The following is a 27042-nucleotide window of genomic DNA, read 5'->3' as shown; positions in this document are numbered from 1 at the left end:
ACATTACTTTAAAAAAAGTTTTACTAATTTTAATACTAGTCTCTACCTTGGGAAACAAAAGTTTAAGGGTACATTATTTTAAAAACATGAATGTTGATATAACACTAGAAAATGTAAGTCCCATACTAGGCCTATCAACATGGTCTAATTTAAATGAATATACATTAAATAATAAATAACAAGTACATTTACAAAATTAAAATCTTTTCAGATTTTAAAAGTAATTATGAGGAATTTCATAAACTTACATTGTCATCAAAATCCATGAAGTTGGACACTACTGTGATATTTGGATGGTAAACACCAGCTTGACGGATAACCTCTTCTAGTATATCACCGATACCAGCCGAAAATATAAACACAGGGATACTGTATTGCTGGAGCTTATCAAAGAAATTCTCATATCCCTCCCTGCAAGATGGAGGTAGAAATTGATCATTAAAGAGCAAGATAAGAAAGGTTTTTTTCACCTAGAAGTTAAAAAAGGTAAACATTTCTACCTATTCTATGGCTCATTTATATTCTCATTTCAAAATACTGCCCAGGAGGGCTGTTATTGATATTTATACCACTAGTGCAAGATTTTCAAACAGTTAACCCTTATTCTCCCTTTAATAAATCCAAATAGTACAAATTCGATGATTTTAGATTTGCACCGAATATGGATACAAACCTACAGTTCAGAATTTACACCATTTTACAACAAACAATTAAATCACATCTTGAAAACCCCACTCAGGGACAGCTGGAACACTTCCTGCTGCTCATCCTGCCTGGGTGCTCCTCACTGGCAGTAGAAGGAACTGAGCTGTATCCGCCTTACATCTGACAGCTGTAGGCAGTGCTTTGATGTTAAAATCTTTTCTTCCCTTTTTATTTTTCCTGAGCTATAGGTTAAGTGGCCTACAGAAGAATGAAATACTTACTAGCTGTCCTCACACTCTTTCTGTCAATTAATGCTTCCCCCTAAGGAGGAAACTCCTTAGAAGTTATCATCTTAAAATGCAGCACAATCCAAATGTATGTATATATGTATATATATATATATGTAGTATTATCATATTTGCCTAATGCACTGCAAATTTGAAAAGTAGAAAACAGTATTGAAAATAAGCTTAAAATGTTTATGTCTTATAATTCATGAATTACAAATATTTTTATTATTTGCTAAAACATAGCTGCCTTTCCTAGAGATAGATTTCAAGGGAGTTTTAAGAATTCAGAAAGTAGATTCATGTAACTTGATGAAGAGCTAAAAACCCCTTTCAACTTGATTTATAAATTTGTAAATTTCATAAATTTGTAAATAGTTGGAAATTTTTAATCTGGAGAAAGGAAAGATCTAATATGTCATTCTAAATTCCTTATGTCTCCACTATTTTATGATAAGTGGCATATTTTATATGTTTTTATATGGAATACTGTTATAGCTCACTTTAATGAAAATGTACACCAGAACACATATGTAACAGTAATTCAAGTCCGTAGATAATTTACAACAAAAACCCCCAAGAAACTTACTTGAGCATAACATCAGATTCTGCCACAATTTCTTTCAGTTTAGCTTTTGGTAAAGCCTGTTCAATAAGCAAACCATGTGACTTAGTATACCTGGAGTTCATGACCAAAGAAAAAAGAGAGTACCAATTAAAGCACATTAAAATGATTAACTTAATTAAAAAGCATTCTTCAGTGTGAGAAAAATGCAGTATTTCATTCATCATATTTTGGACTCAAATTTTAAGAGATTTAAATTCATCCCTAATGAATATATACCGCATGTATCTCAAAATGTGGTATGTATGTTTTTAATGCATTTCCCAGTTCTTCCCAAATTCTGGTTTGGTTTAAATGCATTAATAAGATAATGAAAGAATACTAAGTGCAAACCTTTCCTAAGTCTACAGGTAAGAGCTGAATGTAAACCAGTCACAGTCATTTATTTCTCTGAGCACAGTAAGAATTAGAGCATTTTTTTCACCTAGTTGTAGCCTGCATTTACACAAAATGTGTAAGTACTGAAGCTGTTGCCTAGTGAGCGAGAGAAATCTTTGTTATGAAAAGTTTTATATAAATAGGTGCCTTGTAATAACATAAAAGCACCTACAATCACAGCATCTCAGTATAATAGGCCTTTAGAGCCTCTCCACTGATAACTAAAAAATCCTCCTATGAAATCCCTAAGTGACCTTCCTCTCTGTGCCAGCCCCTGTTCTGCTAAGTGAGCTCATTTGTCCGGGAAGCTTGTGCTGTCGCTAGAAATTCTAATTGCTAGGCAGTCCTTCTTTGCATGTCGCTGAAAACTAAACCTCCAGAGTCCAGGTGCAGTGCTACTTCCACAGGCACGTATAGTTAAGTCTGACCTCTTCTCAGCACTTCATACCATCAACACTGTTCAAGTGTGCAAGGGAATGAGGTTAGGTAAAAGCATGATGAAGATACTCATCGTTCCTGGTCTCTTATTTTCTAAAACCACACGCTGTTGCTGCTCAAATCAAAGCTATTCTCTATTCCTTGAAATCTTCCTCAAATGGGATGGCTCCAATTTCTGTGATTATCTTTGTGGACTCCTCTGACCCACTCTAGTTTGTCAACATTTCTCTTAATAGCTTTCAATCCCAGGACTCAACACAATGCTTTCAGGGTGGTCTGCTTAGAACTCTGCATTTCGATTAATACCACGAACCACCAGAGGCCCATTTCTCACTATGTCACCACCTGGTTCCAACTGAGGTCACAGTCCATTTAAATCCTAATTCATTTTCTTTACATAATCAGATATCTTGTTTGTATACTCATAAAAAAAATTGTTTTTAAGACTTAAATGTAAGATTTTAAATTTATTTCCAATGATCTTCATCTTAAAAAAACAGAACAAAACCAAGTCTAGACTATTAGAGTGATGAGAGAATTAGAGTTCATTTTACTACATTTAACCATTGCTCTAACTCATTGGATATTTTGTGAATCTATATACAGTACAGGGGAAAACAAACCATTAATTGTAAGTGTAGTATCATTTTATCACATTTTTAACTCACCCATTGCCCAAGATGTACTTACCACTCTACCATGTAAGGGTACTTCTCGTCTATGGTAAGAACAGGATCAATTTCAATAGCATAATATTTTTCCTTTAGTTGCCATAACTACAAATAAACAAATAAAGATGAAGCATTGTCATTAAGAGTTGTCATTAAACTGCTTAGCTTTATAGAAAGCAAAATAACTTATACAAATGTTTTCCATAAGCTGCTTTAAATGATAAGGATTAGATAATGAGTGCTTAGTTAATGCATATATTGACTAAAGACATCTTTGCTGATTTTAGTTTACATGTAACTATAAAGGTAGTTTTCTTTTTTAAATACTTTCATGTCAGCAATTCAAACTAATATTTAAATTATCACTACAGAAAAACTTTCATTTTCATATGAAAGCATTAAATTTGATTCCCGTTTCAAGTGTTATTTTGTTAAAAGATGCCTACTCAAGGAAAGCAGAAAACTGAGGCAATTTCCTGATCAATTTAAGGGAGGAAAACCTTCATAAAACCAAAGTACTTTTAACTTTTAATTGTCCAGTTAATGTAAGGACACCAGAATATTCTGGTAATCAAAAGTTTTTCATTTTTTACTGTTGTCAGAAAGTTACTGTTAATTTTTTTCTTTAAAACATCTTGAGAGCATATAGTCCATACAATAAACCTAAAATTTATTGAGGGTTTACTTTGTGTCAGGTATGGCTATAAGCACTTGGCATCATTGTTTATTTTATTTTATTTTATTTTTTATTTTGGTATCATTAATCTACAATCACATGAAGCACATTATATTTACTAGGCTCCCCCCTTCACCAAGTCCCCCCCACACCCTTCCCCACAGTCACCATCCATCAGCGCAGTAAGATGCCACAAAATCACCACCTGTCCTCTCTGTGCTGCACAGCCCTCCCTGTGACCCCCCACACTATACATGCCAATCGCAATGCCCCCCTTCTTCTTCCCCGCCCTTATCCCTCCCTTCCCACCCATCTTCCCCAGTCCCCCTCCCTTTGGTAACTGTTAGTCCATTCCTGGGCTCTGTGGGCATCCATTGTTTATGTGAATGCAATCCTCAGAAATCCTCAGGCAAAGAGGGTAACGAAGTCTTCTTTGAGTAACTCTGGGTTCCTCTTAGTGTTTACCTTTTTTCGACATTCATCTGTAACCAGTTTACTGTTGTCAATGACATCTGAAGAAAGCAAGCAAATTACGCATTAAAACAAATACTCTGATTGATGCTGCTGAAGTAGGGCAGGGACATGGGACAAGCATCATGATTAGCTTTTCCTGCCTATGATGAAAAATGCCAAAATATAGATAGTATAGTAAGAAAAGGAGGGACTCCACCTTAAGGCTAAGATTCCATTTTAAAACCCAGGGAGTTAGGAGTTAAGATTCCTAACATATTCTTTGGTAATTAGCCGACAAACTATCTCAAAAGCAAGGCAAACAGTCTTAACTGGTATGTTCCCAGTACCTGAGGGAAGCCACTATCTTGGAGAGGAACCGGATCAATAAATTCCTTGTGTTAAGTTTATCTTACAGAATTATCTAGAGGAATGATAGTGGAGACTGGACATAGTGTCTTTCACTGGAGATAGACATCCTGAGATGGCATGACAAGCCTATGCCCCCCTGGCCTTTTATCCCATTCCTAAAAATCCTTAAAAGACAGAACCCCCAACCTTAAGTGTGCCTCCTCTCTGTGGTTGCTCACACTCTGATTTCTCCAAGTGTGTACTCTTTAAATAAAGCCTTCTCACTGCTCAACTTACTGCGTTTTGTCTCTATGCTCTTCTAGTGGTAGTGTCTTTGTTACTTTGCCATTTCATTCTATTTTCTAGACTTGAGCACAAGTCTTCACTCTCTCTGTCCTACTTCAGATTAGTAGGGAGAGGCTGCTGAGAACTCTGATTTGGGTCTGCGAGTTACGATTGCCCAGGTGACCTGGACAGGACTGTGGCTGTACAATCATGCTCTTTGGTAGCCTGCCTGAAATCTCCTTTCTTTGCCTTTGGGAAGTTCTCAGAACAATCTCACTCTATCCAGTGCTCTGCAGCTCCCCCAAATCCTGGGTGGTAGGGACTTAGACCCCACACCATGCAGATTCAAGTGGACACTGGACACCAGGTGACCCTGGCTTTAGGATTGGCAAGGGACCTATCTACCCTATGCCGAGCAGAGTTCAGTGAGCTTCCCTTTCCTCCCTCTGCTTTTTATTGCTCTCTGCTGTCTGCATGGCAGCTGCCATTCCCTGCTACTCCAATTTTAAAGAATTCCTTCCTTACCTAAACTCCTCTGACCTGTTCGAGAAAGTTCTCGTTCAGAGTCAAGAACCCTCCCCTGTTCAGATTGAAGTTTCTCCTAGTGCTTCATCTGGTACACAGGGAGACACCTCCACAGGTGCAGCTGCCCGGCAACACTACCACTACTTTAAATAACTTATCACTTTTCTTTTAAGTTTAAATGCCAAGTCAACTAGCATGGTCACTAAAACTTTCAGTTTTAGTATTGTAATTCATATGCATTGCTAAAGAATCCAATGATTTAAAAAATCTAAGCCTTGGATCTAAAGCCTTTTTTCTACATTTGGGATTAATTGATTAGAAAGTCTCCAAAGAGGAATTACTGGACCAAGGAGTATAATATGTAGTGGCTTTAATATAAATCATCAAAATGATTTTTTTAATTATACATATACCAACACCAAATAAGAGGGCTTACTTTGTCAGGTTAAAGAGTATTATTTTAAACACTCACTGCCAAGTTTAGAAACCAAAAGAAAATATATTATCCTAGCAAGACATTTCACTTTGATATTTATTTAGTAACATATAAATTGTGTTAAGAACACAAAAATTTAGTAATATTCCTGGAAAACACAGAATATTTGATAAATGCTGTTTCCTTAGGTTAATCCAAAGTTTAAGACCCATTTAGGTATTTCTTGAATAAATAATGAACAAGCCACACTTGGAAAGAAAAATTTCAGAAGACTTCATTCGTCTTGCAACCAAAACCACACAGAAAACAGCCATTTATGTAACGTGTGGAAAAACAAATTCTCAAAATATAGTTAGAAAAAACTGGTTCTCTCATTTTCAATGTCCAAAAAAAAAGAAAAGCACCCACTAGTCACAGAGATACTACAGGTAGAAAAGGATTTTAAAATAATAATTGATGAATTTATGAATGCCACACTTACAATGAGAGGTTGGGCATCTCTTGCCTTCATGGGAAAATCTACTCAGTGTCATATCAAAGTCTGTTATGATCTGCAACAGAAAGGAAAAAAAGGCATTATAGAAAACACAGCTACCAAGGCCACATGCTGCCTAGAGGCATGGGACTATGCTCTATCCCTGCCACCCCACTGTAGGTCATTTGCTCTAGATTGAGCTTTCTAATGCAGTTCCTGCATAAACTCCTGAGAATTACCTAATTACGAGGTGATACCTTAAGTGCCCTAGCACTGTCACCAAATAAAACCCAATGAATCTGTAGAGGAATTTACAATTGCAGGTGATATGGTCACTACTGTTGGTAGATATAAAACACTGCGCAATTTCAACCCACTTGGTCAATGTACAAAAATGCAGGGAAAACAAAGCTTAGTGATTGGTGCTGTTACTTTTTTTTTTAACTGAAGTATAGCTGATATACACAGTATTATATTGATTTTAGGTATACAACATAGTGATTCAGATACTGTTACATTCCCGATTTAACTTCTCTAATTAGGTAAGCTGTACCAAGCAACAAGGATACATGGCAATAGTTTACCATGCCCTGAAATTTAGGAGTCTGAGATTGGATTAAATATTTTTTTCAAAAATATTTAAAGAAACAATTTTTTTTTTTACTGGATATCTAGACTGTTGATTTAATTTACATTAAAAATATTCCTTAAAAAAAGAATATTATTAAAAAATCAGTTATCCTTTAATAAAGTTACATCTTTGAACTAGAATGGTTTATTTGATTAAAGGAAGAGCAATTTAAAACTGCTCAGATATTCAAGAATAGTACTGTTATTAATAAATATTAACAGTATTCTTAAAGTGGTTTAATACTTATGCATAGCATTAGTTTGCTTAGAACTTACTCAGATTTTGGCAGAACATGAGATGACTGAGTCTGCTTAAACATTAAAAGTAAAGACCTAATACTAAAGGCTTATAAGTAATTATTCACCTGAAGTTTGGCAGCTCCTCCTTTGATAAGACCACAGATAATCTCTTCTACTCTTGCAGGGTTCTTGATGTGAACTGAACTTTTCTGGAATTCTGGCATCTAAAAATAAAAGGAAATTACTTTATTTTTAATTCGTCATTTCCTAGGTTCTTTGAATGCCAATCAGAAGCGTGTATTATATAAAAATATAAAAATGTTGAGGCATTATTTAAAAAGAAGGAAACCACTGTATCAAATTACCATTTATACAAAAATATCAGTAGTTTCCATCTACGAGATTAAGATAAAACTACATCTGTAATACATTATCAGAAAGTAACTTTCCTAATTATAAAAGTCATGCATGCTTACCACAGAATTAACAGGAAAAAAAATTAAAAAGAAAATAAAAATTGCCTGGAATTCTGCTACCTAAAGATAAATATTTTGATTTATTTTCTATTATATTCATTTCTATAGTTATAAACATACATGTATACACACATAGTTTATCTCATTCTCCTTATATATTTTTGGCTTTCTTACATTATTTCATATACAATTTTATAATTTTCTAAACAGAATTCATTAATCAAAATAAAATCCTAGAATTGACTGCAAAATATTTGAATTGTGAGTTTTCACATAAGAACTTTTCTGCTTAAGATTTAGCTCACATTCATAATTACATTAAACAAATTTCTTAGCAGAAATGAAACAAATATTACATGATTCTTCCCCACAAGCTTACCTTTGTACAGATTAAAACATTTAATATATTTAATTTGAAAAGTTGCTTCAACATCTTTGCTCCTTTATTATACTATATCCCAAGTAATTTCATTGTTCTTGCATTAATTTACAATCGATTTATTTCAAGTTAAGACACCTACTAAAAAATATTAGACCACCTGGACTTAGGCTGCTACCAGGCTGGTTTATATAGATTTTAGTATTGCTCAACTGTTAAATATTGTTTCTTTTTTCTACCCTGTAACAGACAGAATGAAACTGATCAGAGTAAAATCAGCACAAGCACAGTGCTCTTAGAGCACATGTACAAAATGGGGGGAAGCAAATTATAGATCATTGAAGAGTCAGTTTCACAATATAAAAGAACAGCAATAGACCCTCAAATCAAGGTTCTGTGCTGGTTTGCACCCAATCGCCTTTATTTTATATGCTATTATTCTGGGTATGTTATCACAAATATTAATGTATTTCATGTGTGTTATGAAACATTCCCCAGACCTTACATCTTTGCTACAAGAGAATCTGACCAGATAAGTCTATCAGGTCCCAGGGTCTCTACAGAATGGACAAAATTAGAAAATCACAGAAAGGCTAAAATGTTTCCCTAAAACTAGAAGATGAATACAGAAGTGTACAGGAAGAGAAATGACACTGGATGCTGGGATATGATGATTAGCAGTACAGTACTTACACCATTTTCCTGATGAGTTTTAGGAACTCATTGCTGTTGGGGAATTATCATTTTTGTAGCTCCCTTACAAATACCTTAGCTAATAAGTTAATCTCCTAACAACTAAATTCTGCTCTTACCTCTGCCTTAACTGGTAGATGCCTAGTAATCCACATATTAATCAATAGCTAACCCATTATTGAGAACAACAGAGGATATAAGTCACTGACTGCATTTTCACCAAGAAAATTAAACATTTTATTTTAATGTGTCATGCTGAGAAAGATGCCCTGCCTTAAGTAAATCACACCCTGCAGTATAGTTTTTAAAAGCTGTATTTAAATAGGATAGGATATGTACACCTGAAACCAATATAATATTGTATGTCAACTATATTTCAATTAAAAAAATAAAAATAAATAGGATAGGATAACCTGTTTCAGATAATGGATAGGAGAATAGCACCAAGGCCACATGAAAGTAGGCTCATTTCTACTAGACCAAGAACTATCTGCTTGGCTTATTCTACATCAGTGGGGCCTGGAAAAGAACCAGAGGCCCCTGCTTCTGCACAATACACAACCATTCCTTTTCATATATGTAAGTAGTGAATACCCAAAGCGCATTAGAGTGAAATAACAGTAATGAACGCACACGAAAGAGCAGCTACTTTCTCCACAGAACACTACAGGATGGTGGACGTAGGTGTGAGAAATATAAAAGTGTTAATTATATCTGCCTTGATTATATAGTAATACAGTACACCCCCCCTTCTGCAATACATATGCAGTGTCATTAAAGTATATGATAAATATTTCTCAAACATTAGAAGTTGGTAATTTTACTCAAATATTTTAGAATGTAGCTTAAGAAATATAATTCTAAAATACCCTGTGGAACATTGTCAATGAACATCAGAGTATCAGAACCTTAAAAAACACACTGCCAGGGGTATGCATTTCGTATGTCAACATACTTTTTTTACCTCTTCAAATCCCTTCATCATACTCCTCTTGGATAAAAATACACCTGTTTGGTGGCACATAAAATAACAATACTTCAAACTGGAAGGGCAAGTTGTTTTTGAACTGCTTGAAAACGTTTCAATTTGATTATGACACAATTGGAAAATAAATAAGGGGATAAAATTTTCCATTCTCTGCAAACAGAAGAAAACAAATTCATTTTTAAGCCATAATGTGAGATGCTGGGAAAGGAGGAAAGCATTCCTGTTAAGAATCAGGGCATTTTGGCTGATTGGAGCCTAATCTGAATCAACACTAAAGATGACTAGGAAAAACCTAAAATACATTTATTCTGGCTCATCTTTAATAAAACATATTTGCATGGATAAAACGGACTCCTAATCATTAGTCTACTTCCATATTCAAAAAGCAGTGGTTTCTAAAGAAGTTGCTTTCATAGTGATACAGTTTCATTCACAACTCTATAGCAGTATTAGGTTATTTGGTATTACCATGTTACAGATGCATTCAGACAGGATAAAAATGAGTATATCTGCATGATATAGTCACAAATTTGTCCTAATGATGTTTGTATTTTTCTAAGAACAGCCCACATAAAGATGAGTACACATTACTTCAGAATCTTTGTTTGCTGCTCTCAGGAGAAACATTTTTTCTGTTTTCCAATGTTCATATTTGGTACAAACAAAAGACTTCATTATTTCAATGGTACAAAGAAGTGGTCACTACAATTTTTACGTAACTATACAAAATTTTATGTAACTACATAGATTTAAAGCCAGCTAATCAGACCAGTACATTTACTTAGATATGTAAAACATTCTATGATTTACTTGGAAGATGATGCATTAAATCACAAAATTTTAGTGATAGCCATCTCCCCCTGCCTTCCACATACTCGGCCTGTATCCACATTAAGGTAGTGTAGGCTAAATTCTTTCACATTGACATGATGTCCAGATAAAATACAAGAAGAACGGAAGGAACTGCAATTACTTCTGCTGGAGCCAAAGGAGGAAGATCCAACTGTGCTACTTTTCCAAGAAAAGCAGGATCTGAATTTGGGGAGAAGTCAGAGTGCAGGACCTAATGTGGAAAAAGAATAGGTAGTGCTATTTGTCTGGAGCTTAAGGGTACATGGAGGGGAAAGAGAGAGGCAGAGAGAGGGGGAGACAGAGTGTGTGTATGTGTGTGTGTGTAAAGGAGATTTGGAGCCAGATCCTAAGAGTTAAGAATAACATCCTAAGTTGTCAACCTAAAAGAGCCATCAACATTCTCAGAAAAGCAAACCCAAGGTAAAAATCATGTAAATTAATGCAGCGATAGTAAGTATATATATAATCTTCTGGCTTGTTTTCCTTCAATAGTCTTTTTGTGGATTGATTACATTGCTACCTGATTCTAAAAGAGACACACGTTAGAAGAATCTTGGACCCAGGTAACAAATTATATAGCAAAACATTACTACATCCCTTAAAATCATTTTAGTTAAAAAAAAACAAAAACAGAACTCAAGAAAGTAAGTTTAGACCAATTTAATTCTACAAAACAGAGATACATGCTCAATACCAAGGAATCAAATGTTAATCATGCAATGGATGCAAAGATCATGCCTATGTATTAGGTTGAAGCATATGAAACTGCCAATATTGGACTCTATTTGACATACAAGAAAACCCAGGAATTTCATATGCTTCATCCTAACAGCAATAGCTACACTGGCGACAACTTACTCAGCACTTTGAGTCAGCTTTCACTTCCCACTGTATGCTGGATGAGGGAAATTAAGCTGAACAAGAGATTTATTAACTGTGACACAAAGCTGTTTGCATGCTAAGTTATCTTCTGGTTTATAGGCTCAAACCAAAAAAAGAAAGCTGGAAAGCAAGAGGATGAAAAAATAGAGGAGAGGAAGAACAAGAACAGAAAGAAAATGAAAGGGGGTCACAGGGCAGTTTCCTCTTTAAAGAAGAGGGAGAAATTGTGATTTTTAAGAGTTTGTCATTTTGAATATGGAAAATGGATATAATTTTTTTTCCATGGGTACAAACAAATGTTACTTACAGAGTAAAAACACTCATTCATGATATAAGAGACTGACATTTACTGAGTGCTTATATGTGATATTAGGCACTTTATGTATACTTTTACATTAAATATGAATAAGAACATTTCAGTTATAAGATTAATAAGGTCTGAGAATCTAATGTATAACGTGACTACAGTTTATAACACTGTCCAACTGAACTTTGCCAAAAGAGTACAACTCAAATATTCTAAAAAAAACACGTAAATATGTGAGATAGATGTGTTAACTGTATGGGGGAATCCATTCACAATGCTTAAGTGTATCAAATCATCAAGTTGTACACTTAAATATCTTTCAATTGTTATTTGTCAACTATACCTCAATAAAGTTGGAAAAAAATATGAAAAAAGCAACATGAGGTTGGTGGTTTCATACCCATTTATTAAAAGTAAGATTGTTACCCACTGAAGGGTATCACAGCTATTAAAGACTGAGTTAAGATCTGAAGTCAGTTCTGACTCCAAAGCCTCTATTTCTTACCTCATTCTAATGTCTGTAGTGCAATGGACTCTACTGCTGTACAAGACTTTTTTTTTTAATGCTTGTGATTTTAATTCAGAGGCCTAAGATAAAACATCTCACACTATATGATTTTAGTGTTATTGATGAGCAAGGAAAACAGCACAGAATGAAATGGGGTAACCATTTTATAAACTGAGAAACAATGTAATAAATGCACACTACATTTCAAGCAAAAAAACCTTCAAAGATGAAGTTCAAAAACTTCAATTTAACAAATATTTGAGGTTCTGTTATGTATCAAACATTGTGAAGATAGATCTTCATAAAGTTACAGTCCCAAAATTAACTACCTGTTTAGAGACAGATGTAAAAGTGAAGATCCACCATTAATAAATGGAACTGGAAATACTAAAATACCCACCATTTTCACATGTACAGCAGAATCTTGATTAGGCATTTCTTGGGTATCCGATCAATCTTCTGGATTTTCACAGGTGATGTTACAGTAAAAGAGAGAGAAAAAGTACACGTGACACATACACATTTCAGGCTCTTCCCGTATGTTGATGACATACTAAGATGGTACTTTTGGTTTGATTTACATACAGTTTACTGAAGGCATCTTTTTTCTTTCCTAAGAACCTCAGCAAAGACTTTACTTTCACAAAGTTTTGGGTTAAAAATTTTGTATGGAGAACTTGCAGCTCTCCTATACAAACTTAAATGGTGTTAAGAATTGAATAAAGAATTAAACTGAAGTATATTTGCAAGAAATTACTTATTTCAAGAACATTTGGTCAACATTTTCTCTACATGTAAGGATGAAGTTTGTGGGGAAATTGTGCTTTACTACTATTGAACCAATGAAGGAATATATAAATAGAATGTAAGGAGAACCATACACAAAAGCCAAGTTTATTCTTCAATCTTCTCATACTAAAATCTTTAATTTTGTGAAATGATGTGATTAAGATCTGAATTGTGTTTGAATCTAACAGAGTGTCTGGCACAAAATAGGTACATGATAGTGCTTGTTAAATGAATGATAATTTTAAGGGTTTGGGTAAAATTTATACATATCTGTTTATTAAACCAAAAAAGCAATTTTTAAAATATCTTGTATCATTATTCCATTTTTTTTTCACTTTTGGAGTATAAATCTTAGGGAAAATTACTTCCTTTGGTTCCTCAGTGAGTTTACTTTTACTTTATTCTAGGTAAGAAAAATTTTATAATAAAAGCATTATTTAAAGAGGGCACTTAATTTAAAGGGGAAAATCTGACTTTCTGAAACTCTAGTAATAGAAATTGGAAATTAGATGTGTGTACTTTATAATTAACAGTAAGTTAATGAATGGTCTTTTAACTGATAGCATAGTAGAGTTGAGTAAACAGTATTTCCAAAGAGTAATATACCTCCAATTTTTCACATCTGAAAAATGACGTAGTATCTGTAGAAGTATCTATCTATCTACTCTATAAAATTCATAAAACATTTGATCACCACCCCCAAAATATAATTACAATGTAGTTTAGTAGAAGTCAGTAGTCTTTGAATGATTACAATCAAATTTGAGTTAACCTTTCCTTGGTCTAACTTCTGTCAGTCATCCATCTTAAACAAGTAAGATGTCACAGAAGCTGCCTGCAAGTCTGCTTCTTCATTTACAGAAACCAAAGCATGCAAAATTAAAAATGCTTATGGTTTTCCTTTGATGTTTAATATCTAAAAGTGGTATAGGTTTCTCAGCAGGCACTATTTAAATAAAATCATTTTATTATAGCTTGAAAAAGAGGAAGGAGAATGTGGAAAAGTACAGTAGAGTTTACAAAAAATATCACATCTCTGAAATATTTGAAAGGACCAAAAGAAAACAGAATTAAAGCAGTGAAGAACATATTTAGTAACTGGGAATCGAAGATCTTTTTGTTGCACAAAGCCAGGTAGCCTAATTCCTCCCTACCTTCCCCTCATCCCCCAAGTATGGCTCTTTTGGAGCACTCAGGTTTAGTGAAAAAAAAAAAAAAAAAAAAAAAAGCAGAGAAAATAAAAAGTTAATGTTAGTAGGTAAAAGAGTAATCATCTTTCTCATGGTATCTTCATATTTTATTTAAACAAAACAAATGAAAACATGGAATCATCAGAAATCTGATCATGGCTAACTTCAGGACATTATTTTTGACAAGTAAACCAACAATTCATGGATATTATGCAAATTTCAACTGAAGATCTTTCATTCTTCCCTACCTCTCCTGGCAACATGACCAAAATTTTTCCTTGTTCAAAGATAGTCGCACATAAAGTGATACCATGGTCTTAATTTAAAAAAAATAACCCTGCTGTCAATATCATTATAAAAGTACAGAGACGCAGGCACAAATGTCAGCATTCTGGCACCATCCTAATGAAGATACTAAAAAGTAGGGCAGGGTATTTTTAAACCAATAGGCTTGTAAACCTATACCTGGTATATAAAGTTCTGGCTTACTTTGCCAACAGTCGTCTGTTGCAGATGCTTCAAGAGAAGAGTTGTTGGAAAAACACATCAAGGGTAGAAACACATTCAAAAATAGAAAATGCTACCCTTGAACTATGAGCTCTCTTCAAAGGATGTCTTGAAGTTTTAGGTCTTTGGAATCTTTACATGTGGACTGGAAAATCTGGAAACTGGAAAATAATTATGGTGTGTGCTTTCACTATGAGGTTAAGGTCTCTACTCTGACAGTGTTCATTACAAGGAATATGTAGGACAAGGCTAAAGACAAGCCAAGAGGTAAGAACTTCACTTGAATAGCACAAATATGACAAACCGAAGCCTCAGCTATAGTGGCAGTTCATTATGAGATGATTAACTTTACCTTGAAAATATATTTATATAAATAAATCACTGACTGAAAATTTCTATGTGAAAAAAATGTATTTGCCTGTAATACAAGTGTTAAAGTATCCGAATGCAAATTGAATATCTTTAAAGGCCCACTTGATTCCATCTTATAAAAAGCAAAAAAGATTAAATGCATCAAAACTATTAGCTAAAAAAGTTACAATTCTGCTTTAATTTTGGTATCTGCAGAAACATTTACACTACACTAAAATGAAATTTTGAATGGTAAAAACTGTATACTCCTTACATAAGAAAAGGCATTGTATTACCGTAATATGGACAGGTTGACAACAGTACTAAACTAATCCAGAATGAATTAAATTAGTAAAGTAAATTAGAAAAATTAATTTATTTAGTAAATAAATTAATAAATAAACTAAATTAGTAAACAGTACTAATCCAGAATGAATCCATGTTTACTGTACTTTTCCAGCAACCTATATTACTTGTCTTGAGCTTGGGTTTTTAATGACAGTTTCTTAGGGTGATTAGTACATGGAAAATCAAACTGTAAGTTTGTTATTTCTGTAGCATTATAAATAGGTTTCTTGAATCATTTAAATAATTTTCCCTATAGATTTTCAAGACAGCAGTGAAAAAAACACAGACTGGAAAGTGAAACTTTCTCAATATAGACATAAAACAAAAATGAAACTGAACAACAAAACTTGGGAGAGGACGAGGAGCCAGAAGAGAGGGAGAAATTTCAAAGGCTAGTTATTTAAAAATTGGCAATTTATACCAACTTTCTTAAGTAGTAAAACTTGGTTTCTTGTCAGAATGTTGTGGATACTTATGAAAATACATTAATTTCAGAGCTCAGAATTTATTCACCTATCCACCCCATTCCCAATGACCTAATATCTAATAGCATTTTTTCAGATGAATTAACAAAGGCACAGGGAAATTAAGTATTATACTGATTACCCTTAAGCCACTTTGAGTTCTTCTGTCCTTGATTTTGTCCTAGAACAACAGCATAGGTGGTAAGCAAAATATCCAGAGATTCAGGGCTTGGATACAGGCTGCCAATAAAAACCAAGTAAACTGCTTTAAGAAATAGTTTGCCGCATGATTTTAATTATCCTCATAAAAAAAAAACCCTATAAAAATATGGTAAATTCAATTATTTAAATCTAAGCCACAACTAGCCACAATCTAAGCCAATTCTAGGCTTTTATGGTAATATATATAATTTTCTATATACAATTTGTTATAAGCTTTAGAGACAATAACACAGCTTTTATCAATTCTTAAAACAAACTACTATAATCCCATTCCATGATATCCTAGATAAAGCTCACAGGTACAAAATAAAAATTATTTTTATTACTAGGCATAATAAGTAGTTCCTAATCCTAGGGACACAAAACATGTAGCTCTCAACATAGTCACACAGCAACTCAATGAGCAACAAGACTGGAACTTAACAGTGTTTTTTTTCCCCTAGAAGAGAGATTTCTGACGGCACTTTGCTTTTTCTTAACACCTACATGTGAAACAAGGTTGTACAGTTAGATCTTAGAAATTGTAATTTCTGAGACCCCAGACACTGAAATTTTACATATTCATATATTTGAAAACTAAGAAGAAACTTTGCATTATATGGATTCATTATATTTTTACTTCTTTAATTTGTATTTTTAAGTGCCTAAAATTTCAACCAAGATACTGAACCAAATAAGATTTAGATAAAGTTAAACAAGAGAAACTCATTTGTTTTCATGAACTGTACACACTTACCCCGAAAGTAACCGGACAAGCTACGCCAGTGAAAGAAAATTCTTCCTGTCTGAGAAGTGTTAATATAGCACAAGGTGCAGCAGAGGGCGGTTCCAAAAGCCTCGGCTAAGCTCTCGGCAAAAACAGACCTGTGACGCACAAGTACGCGGAACTGTATTATGCTCTGTGTGATGGGCTTGTAGCTCTGGGCTGGTCACCAGTCTACAGAACATGATCAATTGAAATGTGATAGTGAAGAGGAGCTAAATCAGTACGTTAGGGCACTTGCAACTTGCTCTGCAAAGAAAAAAAGGAGCCTCAATATTAACACTTAAAACACCTCACGGTGTTTCCCGGATGTCAGTGTGCTTGTGGTATGGGCACTTTCCTGCATGAACACTGTATTTCAGTAGAGTCCAAATGCTGAGGTCGTGGCGCCAGGGTCTGGGGGAAGGGAGAATGGTTAACTATTGCTCAATGGGTAGGTTTGGAAAACATAAGAGTTATGGAGATGGACGGTGGTGATAGCACAAAAAAAATGAATGTACTGAAAAGGCCGTTGATCTGTACACTTAAAAGTTAAAGTGGTAAATTTTATGTTATGTATATTTTACCACAATTTAAACAAGATTAAAAAAGACATGAAGCATGTATATGTATAACAGAATGTTAACAGTCTATTGCAGAGTAATGGGATTTAAAGTGATTTTTATGCTTTTCTTCATATTTTCCTACAATGTAAATTGTTTACAAAATCATGAATGTATTTGCTAAAAATTCTGAACACAATGAAACTAGTTTTTAGGGTTAAGAAATTGAAAAAAAGTTCCTCTCCTGCTGTCAATAGAAGCAGTCAGACTGCTATGAAGAAAAATGTTTTTAAAGAGAATCAGTCTTACTTTAAACCATAGTAGTAGGACTGCAATATGCTAATACCATGTGTCAGAGCCTGATAGATAACTTAAGCTCCGGGCACCCTGGGAAGCTTTATCATGAGGAACATGGCTAAGCTACACTGGTGTAAACAAAAATTTTTTTTATTAGCCTTCTCTCTTCTACGCTCAAAAGAAATTGAACCCATGCATTTCACTAACAAAACTTTGTGAGGTAGTATCCACTATTAAAAACAACACAAAAATTTTTTAATTGCTTCTTTCAATGGCCACTAATAAATTATCCAAACTTGATATCTACCAAATGTTAAAAATTTGGCACGCTACCTTATTGTAATAAGAGAGAAAGCTCACATTAAACCCTAAGACCTTTATTATCTTGGAAAGTTGATCATCTACTTGGGGTGTACTGGAGCATACTACCTCCAAATTACAATGAGGCTGTAGTGAACAGCCTAAACCGGAAGTTACCTTAAATGAAGGTAAGTTTGCTCCTTCAAAATGCTGCTAATAAGAATAAATAAATGCTGCTAAGAAAACCTAACTAAACCTAATATTATCAATGTACAGGTATTTCTCAGAATTGAGTTTTAAAGGAATTTGTATTATGGCTCTGTGTATACATTAAAAACAATTCTTAAACAAGAACAAAAAAAAAAGAGGGAGAAGACTCACAACAAAACATTCCTGGAAAATCTTTCATGAAATGGAAGCTTAAGAGCAACCAGGTGATGTTTTGAAAATATTTCTGTATTACATGTGAATATGATAATTTTAGTGTCCTGTAATACATTAACAGAGTTAGCAAGGATGAGAGTCTTACAGGTATCACTTCGAAAGATGACTCAAGTCATCTTCACAACAAAGAATGCTGGAGTTAAGAGTTCCACAACCTTTTTGGAGGCCTATTTAGAGATACTATTAAAAGCTTTAGAAATATACATTCCCTATGACACACCAATTTTATGTCCTAAGGAATTTATCCTAAGGAAGTAAGGCAGTACACAAAGTTAAAAGGATGTGTACTGAAGAGTTGTTTTGTGGTAGGAAACCAAGGACACAAAGTTGAGGCTTCAGGAATGCAGAGGAATCACAAGGTGCTTGTGTTCTTGAGATTGAAACAATGTAACAATGTATTCCCCTCTCCACGTTGACTCAGTGGTATGGGACAGCTTGTTCATCATAGTCATGGAAGCCCCACTAGTTTATAATAAGATATTCGGGTAACCTTTACAGAGATAGATTAAAATACAGCTAGCATCGTGAATGCATCTATAGTGACCTAATAGCTCCCACTGCAGCTGTTCCTGGGTGATGACTCCCCCGTAGTTTGTAGTGAATGTATAATCCCCCATAACCTTGTAGTGCATGTATAAAAGACATGGCCCTGCTGTCCTGGGGGCTCAGCCTTTGAATATGAATCCGCTAAGCCAGTGTCGGCACTAATAAAGGCTGCTTCTCGCCAAACGTCTCGGTGTCCTGACTCCTTGTTTGTAGTTCCCGTGGTTCCTGCAACAGTTTTATAATATTGGGAAACTACAAACAACCTAAATGCCCAATATCTAAATGTTCATTAATATAGGGGAGGTGAATAAACTATGGTACACACATAAAATATGAAATTAAACAGTTCTCAAAAATGATATTATAAACTGCTAAAATGTATATTTACTATGTCAGATACTTCTAAGCACTTGACAAACCTCATCTATATAATACTCATAACCCAAGAAGGTATGTGCTATTATTATCCTCATTTTACTGGTGAATAAATGTAAGCTTTTAGCTGGCAAGAAGCAGAAATGGTTGCAAAATCAGGTTTCTGTGCCTTTGGAATCCATGCCTGTAAATCACTGGCCAGTACTGCTCTGTGAGATCAATAGTCACAGATACACTGAGGTGTACATGATCTATTGCTGAGTGAAAAACCTGCTGAGAGGACAGCAGGAGTCCAATTTTGGGGGATAAATATATAAGCAGAGGAAAGTCTCAAATGGAATACATAAGACAGTACCAGTAATGGGATAAGGGGCCATTTTTAATTTCTGAGCTTTATAAAATAAATGTGTTCCTTGGAGAATAAAAAATGGCTTATCAAAGACTGTATTGTAGTAGCACCAATCATGTCCAAAATCAGAAAAGAAAGTCAAAAAATAAAACAATTGGAGCTGGTCAACATCATATGGGTGGATTATTTGAAATAATATTTCTTAAGTAGAGACAAAAGCAAGGAATTCAGTCAGATTACTCTAAAACAAAACAAAATATTTGTATCATCAAAACAAAGAGGGATAATATCTTATCAAGAGGAGTGTTAGTCTCTTCAGGGTAGAAGATGGCTTTGACTATTGGTGTCTATCCTGGAAAAATGGGTATTGCTTCTTGCCCATGGGGGACTTCCTCCACCTTTTAATTCCATCCAGTGTATCTATACAGTGCGGGCGAGATGCTGTGTCTGGTGGGCTGTTACTCCAGGAGGGACAAACATTTTTTGAGCACTTTCTTAGCCAGTATATTTGAGTCCCAGAAGCATGCAATGGCCCTCTACATACACTCTAATTTAACTTGATCGGTAAGACCTTAAGAGAAAGATAGTACTTCCCCAGTTATTACCTGGAATAGATAAGGAATCTAAGGTCTGGAGAAGTCACTTATTATGTGACTTACATACAAGAGCTGGAACACTCTTTTTTTCCTACTACATATCACAGTTTCTGTGGCAGGAACCGCAGGGAACTACAAACAAGGAGTTGGGACACGGAGATACTTGGAGGGAAGCAGCCTTTATTAGTGCCCGCACTGGTTCGGCGGATTCTTACCCAAAGGCTGAGTCCGCAGGGCAGCAGGGCCGTGTCTTTTATACATTCACTACAAGGTTAGTGAGGACTCAGCACCCAGGAACAGTTGCAGTGGGAGCTATTAGGTCATTATAGGTATATTCAGGATTCTAGTTGTATTTTAATCTATCTCTATAAAGGTTACCTGGATACCATATTTATAAACTAGTGGGCTTCCTTGGCTATGATCAACAAGCTGTTCCATACCACTGAGTCCCCGTGAGGGGGGAATACATTGTTACATTGTTTCAATCTCAAGCATCCAAGCACCTTGTGATTCCTCTACATTCCTGGAGCCTCAACAGAAAGTCTCCTTGGCTTCCTACCATATTTCTAGGCAGTAATACACACGTAACACATGAGCGGGCTAAGAGATATCCTCGAATAGAATAATGTTTTGAAACTGCCACAGAAAAGTAACAAGGACACAGGCAAAGCATTGAATAAAAGAAAATGAATTTTGTTTCAAATAGCTCTATGATGCCTTTTTTTTGGAGAAGAGATATAAAAGGAGCTAGAAGTGTAAAGGAAGGCTTTTTAGCAGGACAAAGGACTTTCATCTCTGGACACAATGGCTGGCCCTGTTGCCTTGGAGTCTCTTCTCTTTACTCATTGTTGTATAAACAGAAAGTATTCTTATCACTCTGAAAGCAAACAGTAGGCCTGAAATTGATAGGCCAAAGAGCACAGCACTTCTCATGCAAGACTCAAACCTTTGGAAGATTTTTCTCCTCTTATAACACTAAGACTGGCTGTCTTTATCAATGGAGAACAGGATCCTGAGTAACTAGTTACAACTTTTTAGATATTGTCAATCAACTTGAAAAGCTAAAAATGATCACTTCATATTTTGTCATCAAAAAGTTTCTCAAATTTTTGAAGTAATTAAAAAAAAACCCATGAAGATAAAATCTCTCAATCTGAACCTTAATAATTTGATTCATTCACTCATTTGACCTTTAACCTTGGGGCAGAGAAGTAAAGGAATTAAAGGTATACATTAATTAACAAGTGTATGAGAAAGAAATCACTTCATAATCCCACATAAACCTGAAGTATAGTTACTTCTCAATAATCCAATCTAAGACTTAACTACTAACTCAGTTTACAATAATTCAATTATCATGCAATGTGTTTTTAAACTTCAATTTGAACTTGACTGACACCCTAGGAAGTTATTCCAAACAAAGCAAAAAACCATATAAGGAAGACAATTCAGTAGGAGGTGAGATGCAATACTCTCTATAAGCATTCTTGCAAAACTTGTTCTTGTTAATTGCTGCATGAGGCAAATAGAAAGGTGATTTTTAAAATGACAATACAAAAGATCCATCTAGGCATCTGACTTCTCTTAAAACTTCTCTGAAGAACAGTCAACTAACTTCAAAACTGTGATTGTTCAAAACAATTGAAACAAGGTGATATAAATATTTACACGAATATGGTTTAAAATGTTTAAGGAGCAAAAACAGAGGTAAGACAATGAATTACTATATTTTAGAAAAAAGAATGGCAAGTAGAGATTTTCTCATAAATTTTTTTCTCATTTAAAATAATTCCAAAAACTTAGCCTATTGGTGAAGCTGATTGCTGCATTTGTGAATTTACACATGCATATGCAAACTGAGGAAAACCTATGGTTTTATTAATCTTAGTTCATTTCTTGATGTAAAAATCTAGCATGAAAAACTTAATTTTCAGAAACTCAAATGCAGTTCTTGAACATACTATTTTTGTAACTTTCTTAAAAAGTAATAACATGTAGCTTAAACATAGGAAATGAATGACACTTATGTTGCGCTAGGTAGATCAAGTTCAAGAAAATCAGATGTTAAGAGCATCACAAAGGCAGCCTTTCCTAGATCTTCTCTCAAATGCACTGTTTTAATATTTCAAGATGCTTAGCACAGAAATTGTTTCCATTTTATTGTATCTGTGCCTGAAATGGAACAAGAAGAAAAACTTTGCTTTAATTTTGAACTCCTTCACCACAAGGTTGGTATTCTATCTGTTGAAAAGAAACAGTACTGTTGAGGATTGCTATTTTGGGAAGGGTTGTACTCAAAATGGCAAAATGGTTACACTATTTAATCTTTTATTCTTGGTGCATTATATCCAGTACATCTAAACAGAGAGTACAAAGACTTAACTTACTATTCCTTCTTTTTGCTATACCAGATAAATTCATTTAAAAGGTAGTAAGGAAAGAAAACTATTTTGAAACAGATTCAAGTTGATAAACTAATGACTTACAGCAAAGAATTATCTGAAATTGTGTGTTGGGCCACTGTGTAATAATTTGAATTTTAAAAGCATGTAAGTAGAAGAAATCACAAAAGAGCCCTTTCAAAACTACCTTGAATATTAAAAACTTAACATAGTAAAGCAAAGTACTTAACCTTAGAAAAATTTGGTAACATTATATATTATATTCAATAGTAGAATGTGTGCTCATCAGAATAGAATATATAAAAATAAGTTTACCAGAGAATACCTTCTAAAACTTGATGGTCAGGTTTTATACTGTTGAGTGCTTTTGAACTTTTAAAGAACAGATGGCTCCCATGCTAAATTGTTAACGACACAAAAAAATTAAGCTATCCAATTCCATTTATGAAACCAACTAGTATAAAACCCTGAAACAAAAGCCTATCAAAAATAGCACAAAAAGAGGACAAATACCTAATTTCACTTATGAATATAGATGCAAAAGTCTTAAATAATAAGACAGTAACAAACTAAATTCAACAGTACAATAACCACCTAACATGACTCAATCAAATACATTCCAAAAATCAATTAATATTCATCACAGATCAATAAGAGGATCACAGGCTGATTCTATTTTCTTCTTTATACTCTTTGGTATGTTCTAATTTTTCTAATGAATGTATCTTATACCCAGAAGAAACTAAAGATTATTTTCAAAAAGTTTTATGTTCCACAAAACAGCAGCAGACTCACAGACTACAAGAAGGGACTAGCAGTTACCAAAGGGGAGGGGTGGGGGAGGACAGGCAGGAAGTGACAGAGAAGGGGATTGAGAGGTATTATGATTAGTACACATGGTGTGTGGGAGCTAATGCAGAAGACAGTGTAGCACAGAGAAGACAAGTAGTGACCCTGTGGCATCTTACTACACTGATGGACAGTGACTGCAATAGGGTATGGGGGGGACTTAATAATATGGGTGAATGTAGTGATCACATTGTTTTTCATGTGTAACCTTCATAGAGTGTATATCAATAACACCTTAATAAAAATAAAATAAAATAAAAGGCATGGAAAAAAAAAGTTTTATGTTCCAAAACAAAAGAAAGTCCAAGTGTACATAATGCTACTATATCTTCAGAAGAACTGTACATGGCACATGTTAAGTCATATTTACTAAAATGAAAATTATCTGTTGAGGCAAATCATACCACACTATTTTTTCTGTAGTAGCCTTCCTCATTATATGGCTGGGAAAGTAAACTAATGAGCAGGTTACACAAATATTTAAGCAATATTCTATATTCTCCTCCTACTATGGCTATAGAATGAAGTCATAATTTGTAAATGAGAAGTCATGGAAATTAAGAATTAGTACATAGGTTTAAAGAAGTTACTTAAAAGGGTTGAAAAGGACGGTCACATTTTGACTATTCATAAGTAGAAGTTAAACAAAAAACTCAGAAAAATATATTTCTAACATCCTCTTACAGTTAAAATAATTTTATAAAAGTCCTTGCAAATCAAGAAAAAAAACTTAGACAATTCAGAAAAGAAAATAAATGGCCAATTATTTTAAAAGGTCAACCTCAAAAGTAATAAATACTTTAAAAAAATTATCATTTGGCACATGAGAAAAAAATGATACTCCCAAGAAAATAGGGAGTTAGGTATTTGAATATACTGCTGGTGGAAATGTAAATTGGTACAACCTTTCCAGAGTGTAACCTAACAGCACATCCAGAAACCTTAGATTTGCACAAGCCCTTTGACCCAGGAATTCCATTTAAACAATCATGGATATGCACAGATGCTATAATAATGTATACAGATCCATTATTTATCATAATGAAATGTACACTGAAGAACTTGCTAAATAGATTATGATATATGTATATGATAATATAAATATGATATTCTTTAAAATAAATGGGAAAATGTAGCTTAAAATAGGTAAATAATTTAAAATGGAGAAATTCCTTATAAAAAGCTGGATCTTAATTCAGGTACTCACAAGTCCTTAATTATTAAAACTCCCCTAAAACTAAGTCATATGATTGGAAATCCATGCATGTGAACCCCATGAGTTAATTTTTAAAAATCTATAGTGAATTATATGATCTGTGTTTGTTGTAAATGTATTAGAGAGGATTCAGAAGTGAGTCAAATGCATTTCCAATAGATTTCCAATAGAACTTTATCCACATTTCTTATTACATATGACAACCCATGTTCCTTGTACAATTTTAGTGAAATTAAGGTTAGTAACTGAAAATGACAGTTATATATGCCAAGCCTCCAAGTGTGCTAGCCAGGTCAGTTTGACTACCGCCAATTCTGACTGCAGCCATGCAGGGATTAGGCCCTATTTTCTGGAGTGCCAGGTGCTCAGGTTGAAAACTACTGCTCAACATCCAGATTGGTTAGGAAGAAGTTACACTCTTACTGTTTGCAGATGACATGATATTATACATAGAAAACGCTAAAGAATCCACCCCAAAAATAACAGAACTAATAATGGAATTCAGCAAAGTTGTGGGATACAAAATTAAAACACAGAAACCTATTGCATTTCTATATATTAATGATGAAATACCAGAAAGAGAAACCAGGAAAGCAATTCTGTTTATAATTGCATCAAAAAGAACAAAATACCTAGGAATAAATCTAACCAAGGAGGTAAAAGACCTATACTCTGAAAACTACAAGACACTCATGAGAGAAATTAAAGAAGATGCCAATAAATGGAAATACATCCCAGGCTCATGGATAGGAAAAAATTAATATTGTCAAAATGGCCATCCTGCTAAAGCAATCTACAGATTCAATATAATCCCTATCAAAATACTAACAGCATTCTTCAACGAACTAGAACAAATAGTTCTAAAATTCATATGGAACCACAAGACCCTGAATAGCCAAAGCAATCCTAAGAAGGAAGAATAAAGGTGGAGGAATTATACTCCCCAACTTCAAGCTCCACTACAAAGTCACAGTAATCAAGACAATTTGGTACTGGCACAAGAACAGACCCATAGATCAATGGAACAGAATAGAGAGCCCAGAAATAAACCCACACATATATGGCAAATTAATATACAATAAAGGAGCCATGGATATACAATGGGGAAATGACAGTCTCTTCAACAGCTGGTGTTGGCAAAACTGGACAGCTACATTTAAGAGAATGAAACTGGATTACTGTCTAAATCCATACACAAAAGTAAACTCGAAATGGATCAAACACCTGAAAGTAAGTCATGAAACCATAAAACTCTTAGAAGAAAATATAGGCAAAACTCTCTTGAATATAAGGATGAGCAACTTTTTCCTGAACACATCTCCTCGGGCAAGGGAAACAAAAGCAAAAATGAACAAATGGGACTACATCAAACTAAAAAGCTTCTGTACAGCAGAGGACACCACCAGGAGAATAAAAAGGCATTCTACAGTATGGGAGAATATATTCATAAATGACATATCCTATTAGGGGTTAACATTCAAAATATATAAATAACTCACAAGCCTCAACATCCAAAAAACAAACAACCTGATTAAAAAATGGGCATAGGATCTGGACACTTCTCCAAAGAAGAAATTCAGATGGCTAACAGACAAATGAAAATGTGCTCCACATTGCTAATTATCAGGGACACGCAAGTTAAAACCACAATGTGATACTACTTCACACAGTTTGATGGCCAACATCTAAAAGGCAAGAAACAACAAATGCTGGTGATGATACAGAGAAAGAAGAAATATCCTACACTGCTAGTGGGAATGTAAATTAGTTCTATTGTGGAAAGCAATAGGGAGGTTCCTCAAAAAACTAAAAATAGAAATATCATTTGAGCTGGGAACTCCACTCCTAGGAATTTTCCCAAAGAAAACAAGATCCCAGATTCAAAAAGACATATGCATCCCTATGTTTACTGCTGCACTGTTGACAATAGCCAAGATATGGAAGCAACTTAAGTGTCCATTAGTAGATGAATGGATAAAGAAGATGTGGTACATATACACAATGGAATATTATTCAGCCATAAGAAGAAAACAAATCCTACCATTTGCAACAACATGGATGGAGCTAGAGGGTATTATGCTCAGTGAAATAAGCCAGGCGGAGAAAGACAAATACCAAATAATTTCCCTCATTTGTGGAGTGTAACAACAAAGCAAAACTGAAGGAACAAAACAGCAGCAAAATCACAGATTCCAAGAAGGGACTAGCAATTACCAAAGGGAAGGGGGTGAGGATGGAGGAAGAAGGGAATTGAGGGGTATTATAACTGGTGCACATGGTGTGGAGGGATCTAGG

General features: G+C 34.4%; 1 protein-coding gene across 5 annotated transcripts in view; it reads right to left on the bottom strand.

Annotated features, from left to right (window-relative positions):
* Positions 1–27042, bottom strand: part of NT5C3A (5'-nucleotidase, cytosolic IIIA) — a 75263-nt gene that overhangs the window by 1748 nt on the left and 46473 nt on the right. Inside the window, exons 1-9 of one of the 5 annotated variants that reach the window (XM_073238624.1) lie at positions 16805–16949; positions 15989–16086; positions 12598–12656; positions 7238–7336; positions 6249–6318; positions 4186–4232; positions 3064–3149; positions 1522–1611; positions 249–411 (exon numbers count right to left, since the gene is read on the bottom strand). In XM_073238624.1, the coding sequence (XP_073094725.1) occupies positions 249–411; positions 1522–1611; positions 3064–3149; positions 4186–4232; positions 6249–6318; positions 7238–7336; positions 12598–12633 (591 nt within the window). In that variant the 5' untranslated portion in view covers positions 12634–12656; positions 15989–16086; positions 16805–16949. Of the gene's footprint in view, positions 1–248; positions 412–1521; positions 1612–3063; positions 3150–4185; positions 4233–6248; positions 6319–7237; positions 7337–12597; positions 12657–15988; positions 16087–16804; positions 16950–27042 lie in introns of those variants that run through there. The other 4 variants (XM_073238625.1, XM_037027505.2, XM_037027504.2 and 1 more) reach the window with 4 other exon arrangements.

The sequence above is a fragment of the Manis javanica genome, chromosome 6 (assembly GCF_040802235.1).
Source record: "Manis javanica isolate MJ-LG chromosome 6, MJ_LKY, whole genome shotgun sequence".
Lineage (NCBI taxonomy): Eukaryota > Metazoa > Chordata > Mammalia > Pholidota > Manidae > Manis > Manis javanica.
Note: the sequence above shows the minus strand (reverse complement) of the source record. Positions and strands in the feature narration are given on the sequence as shown.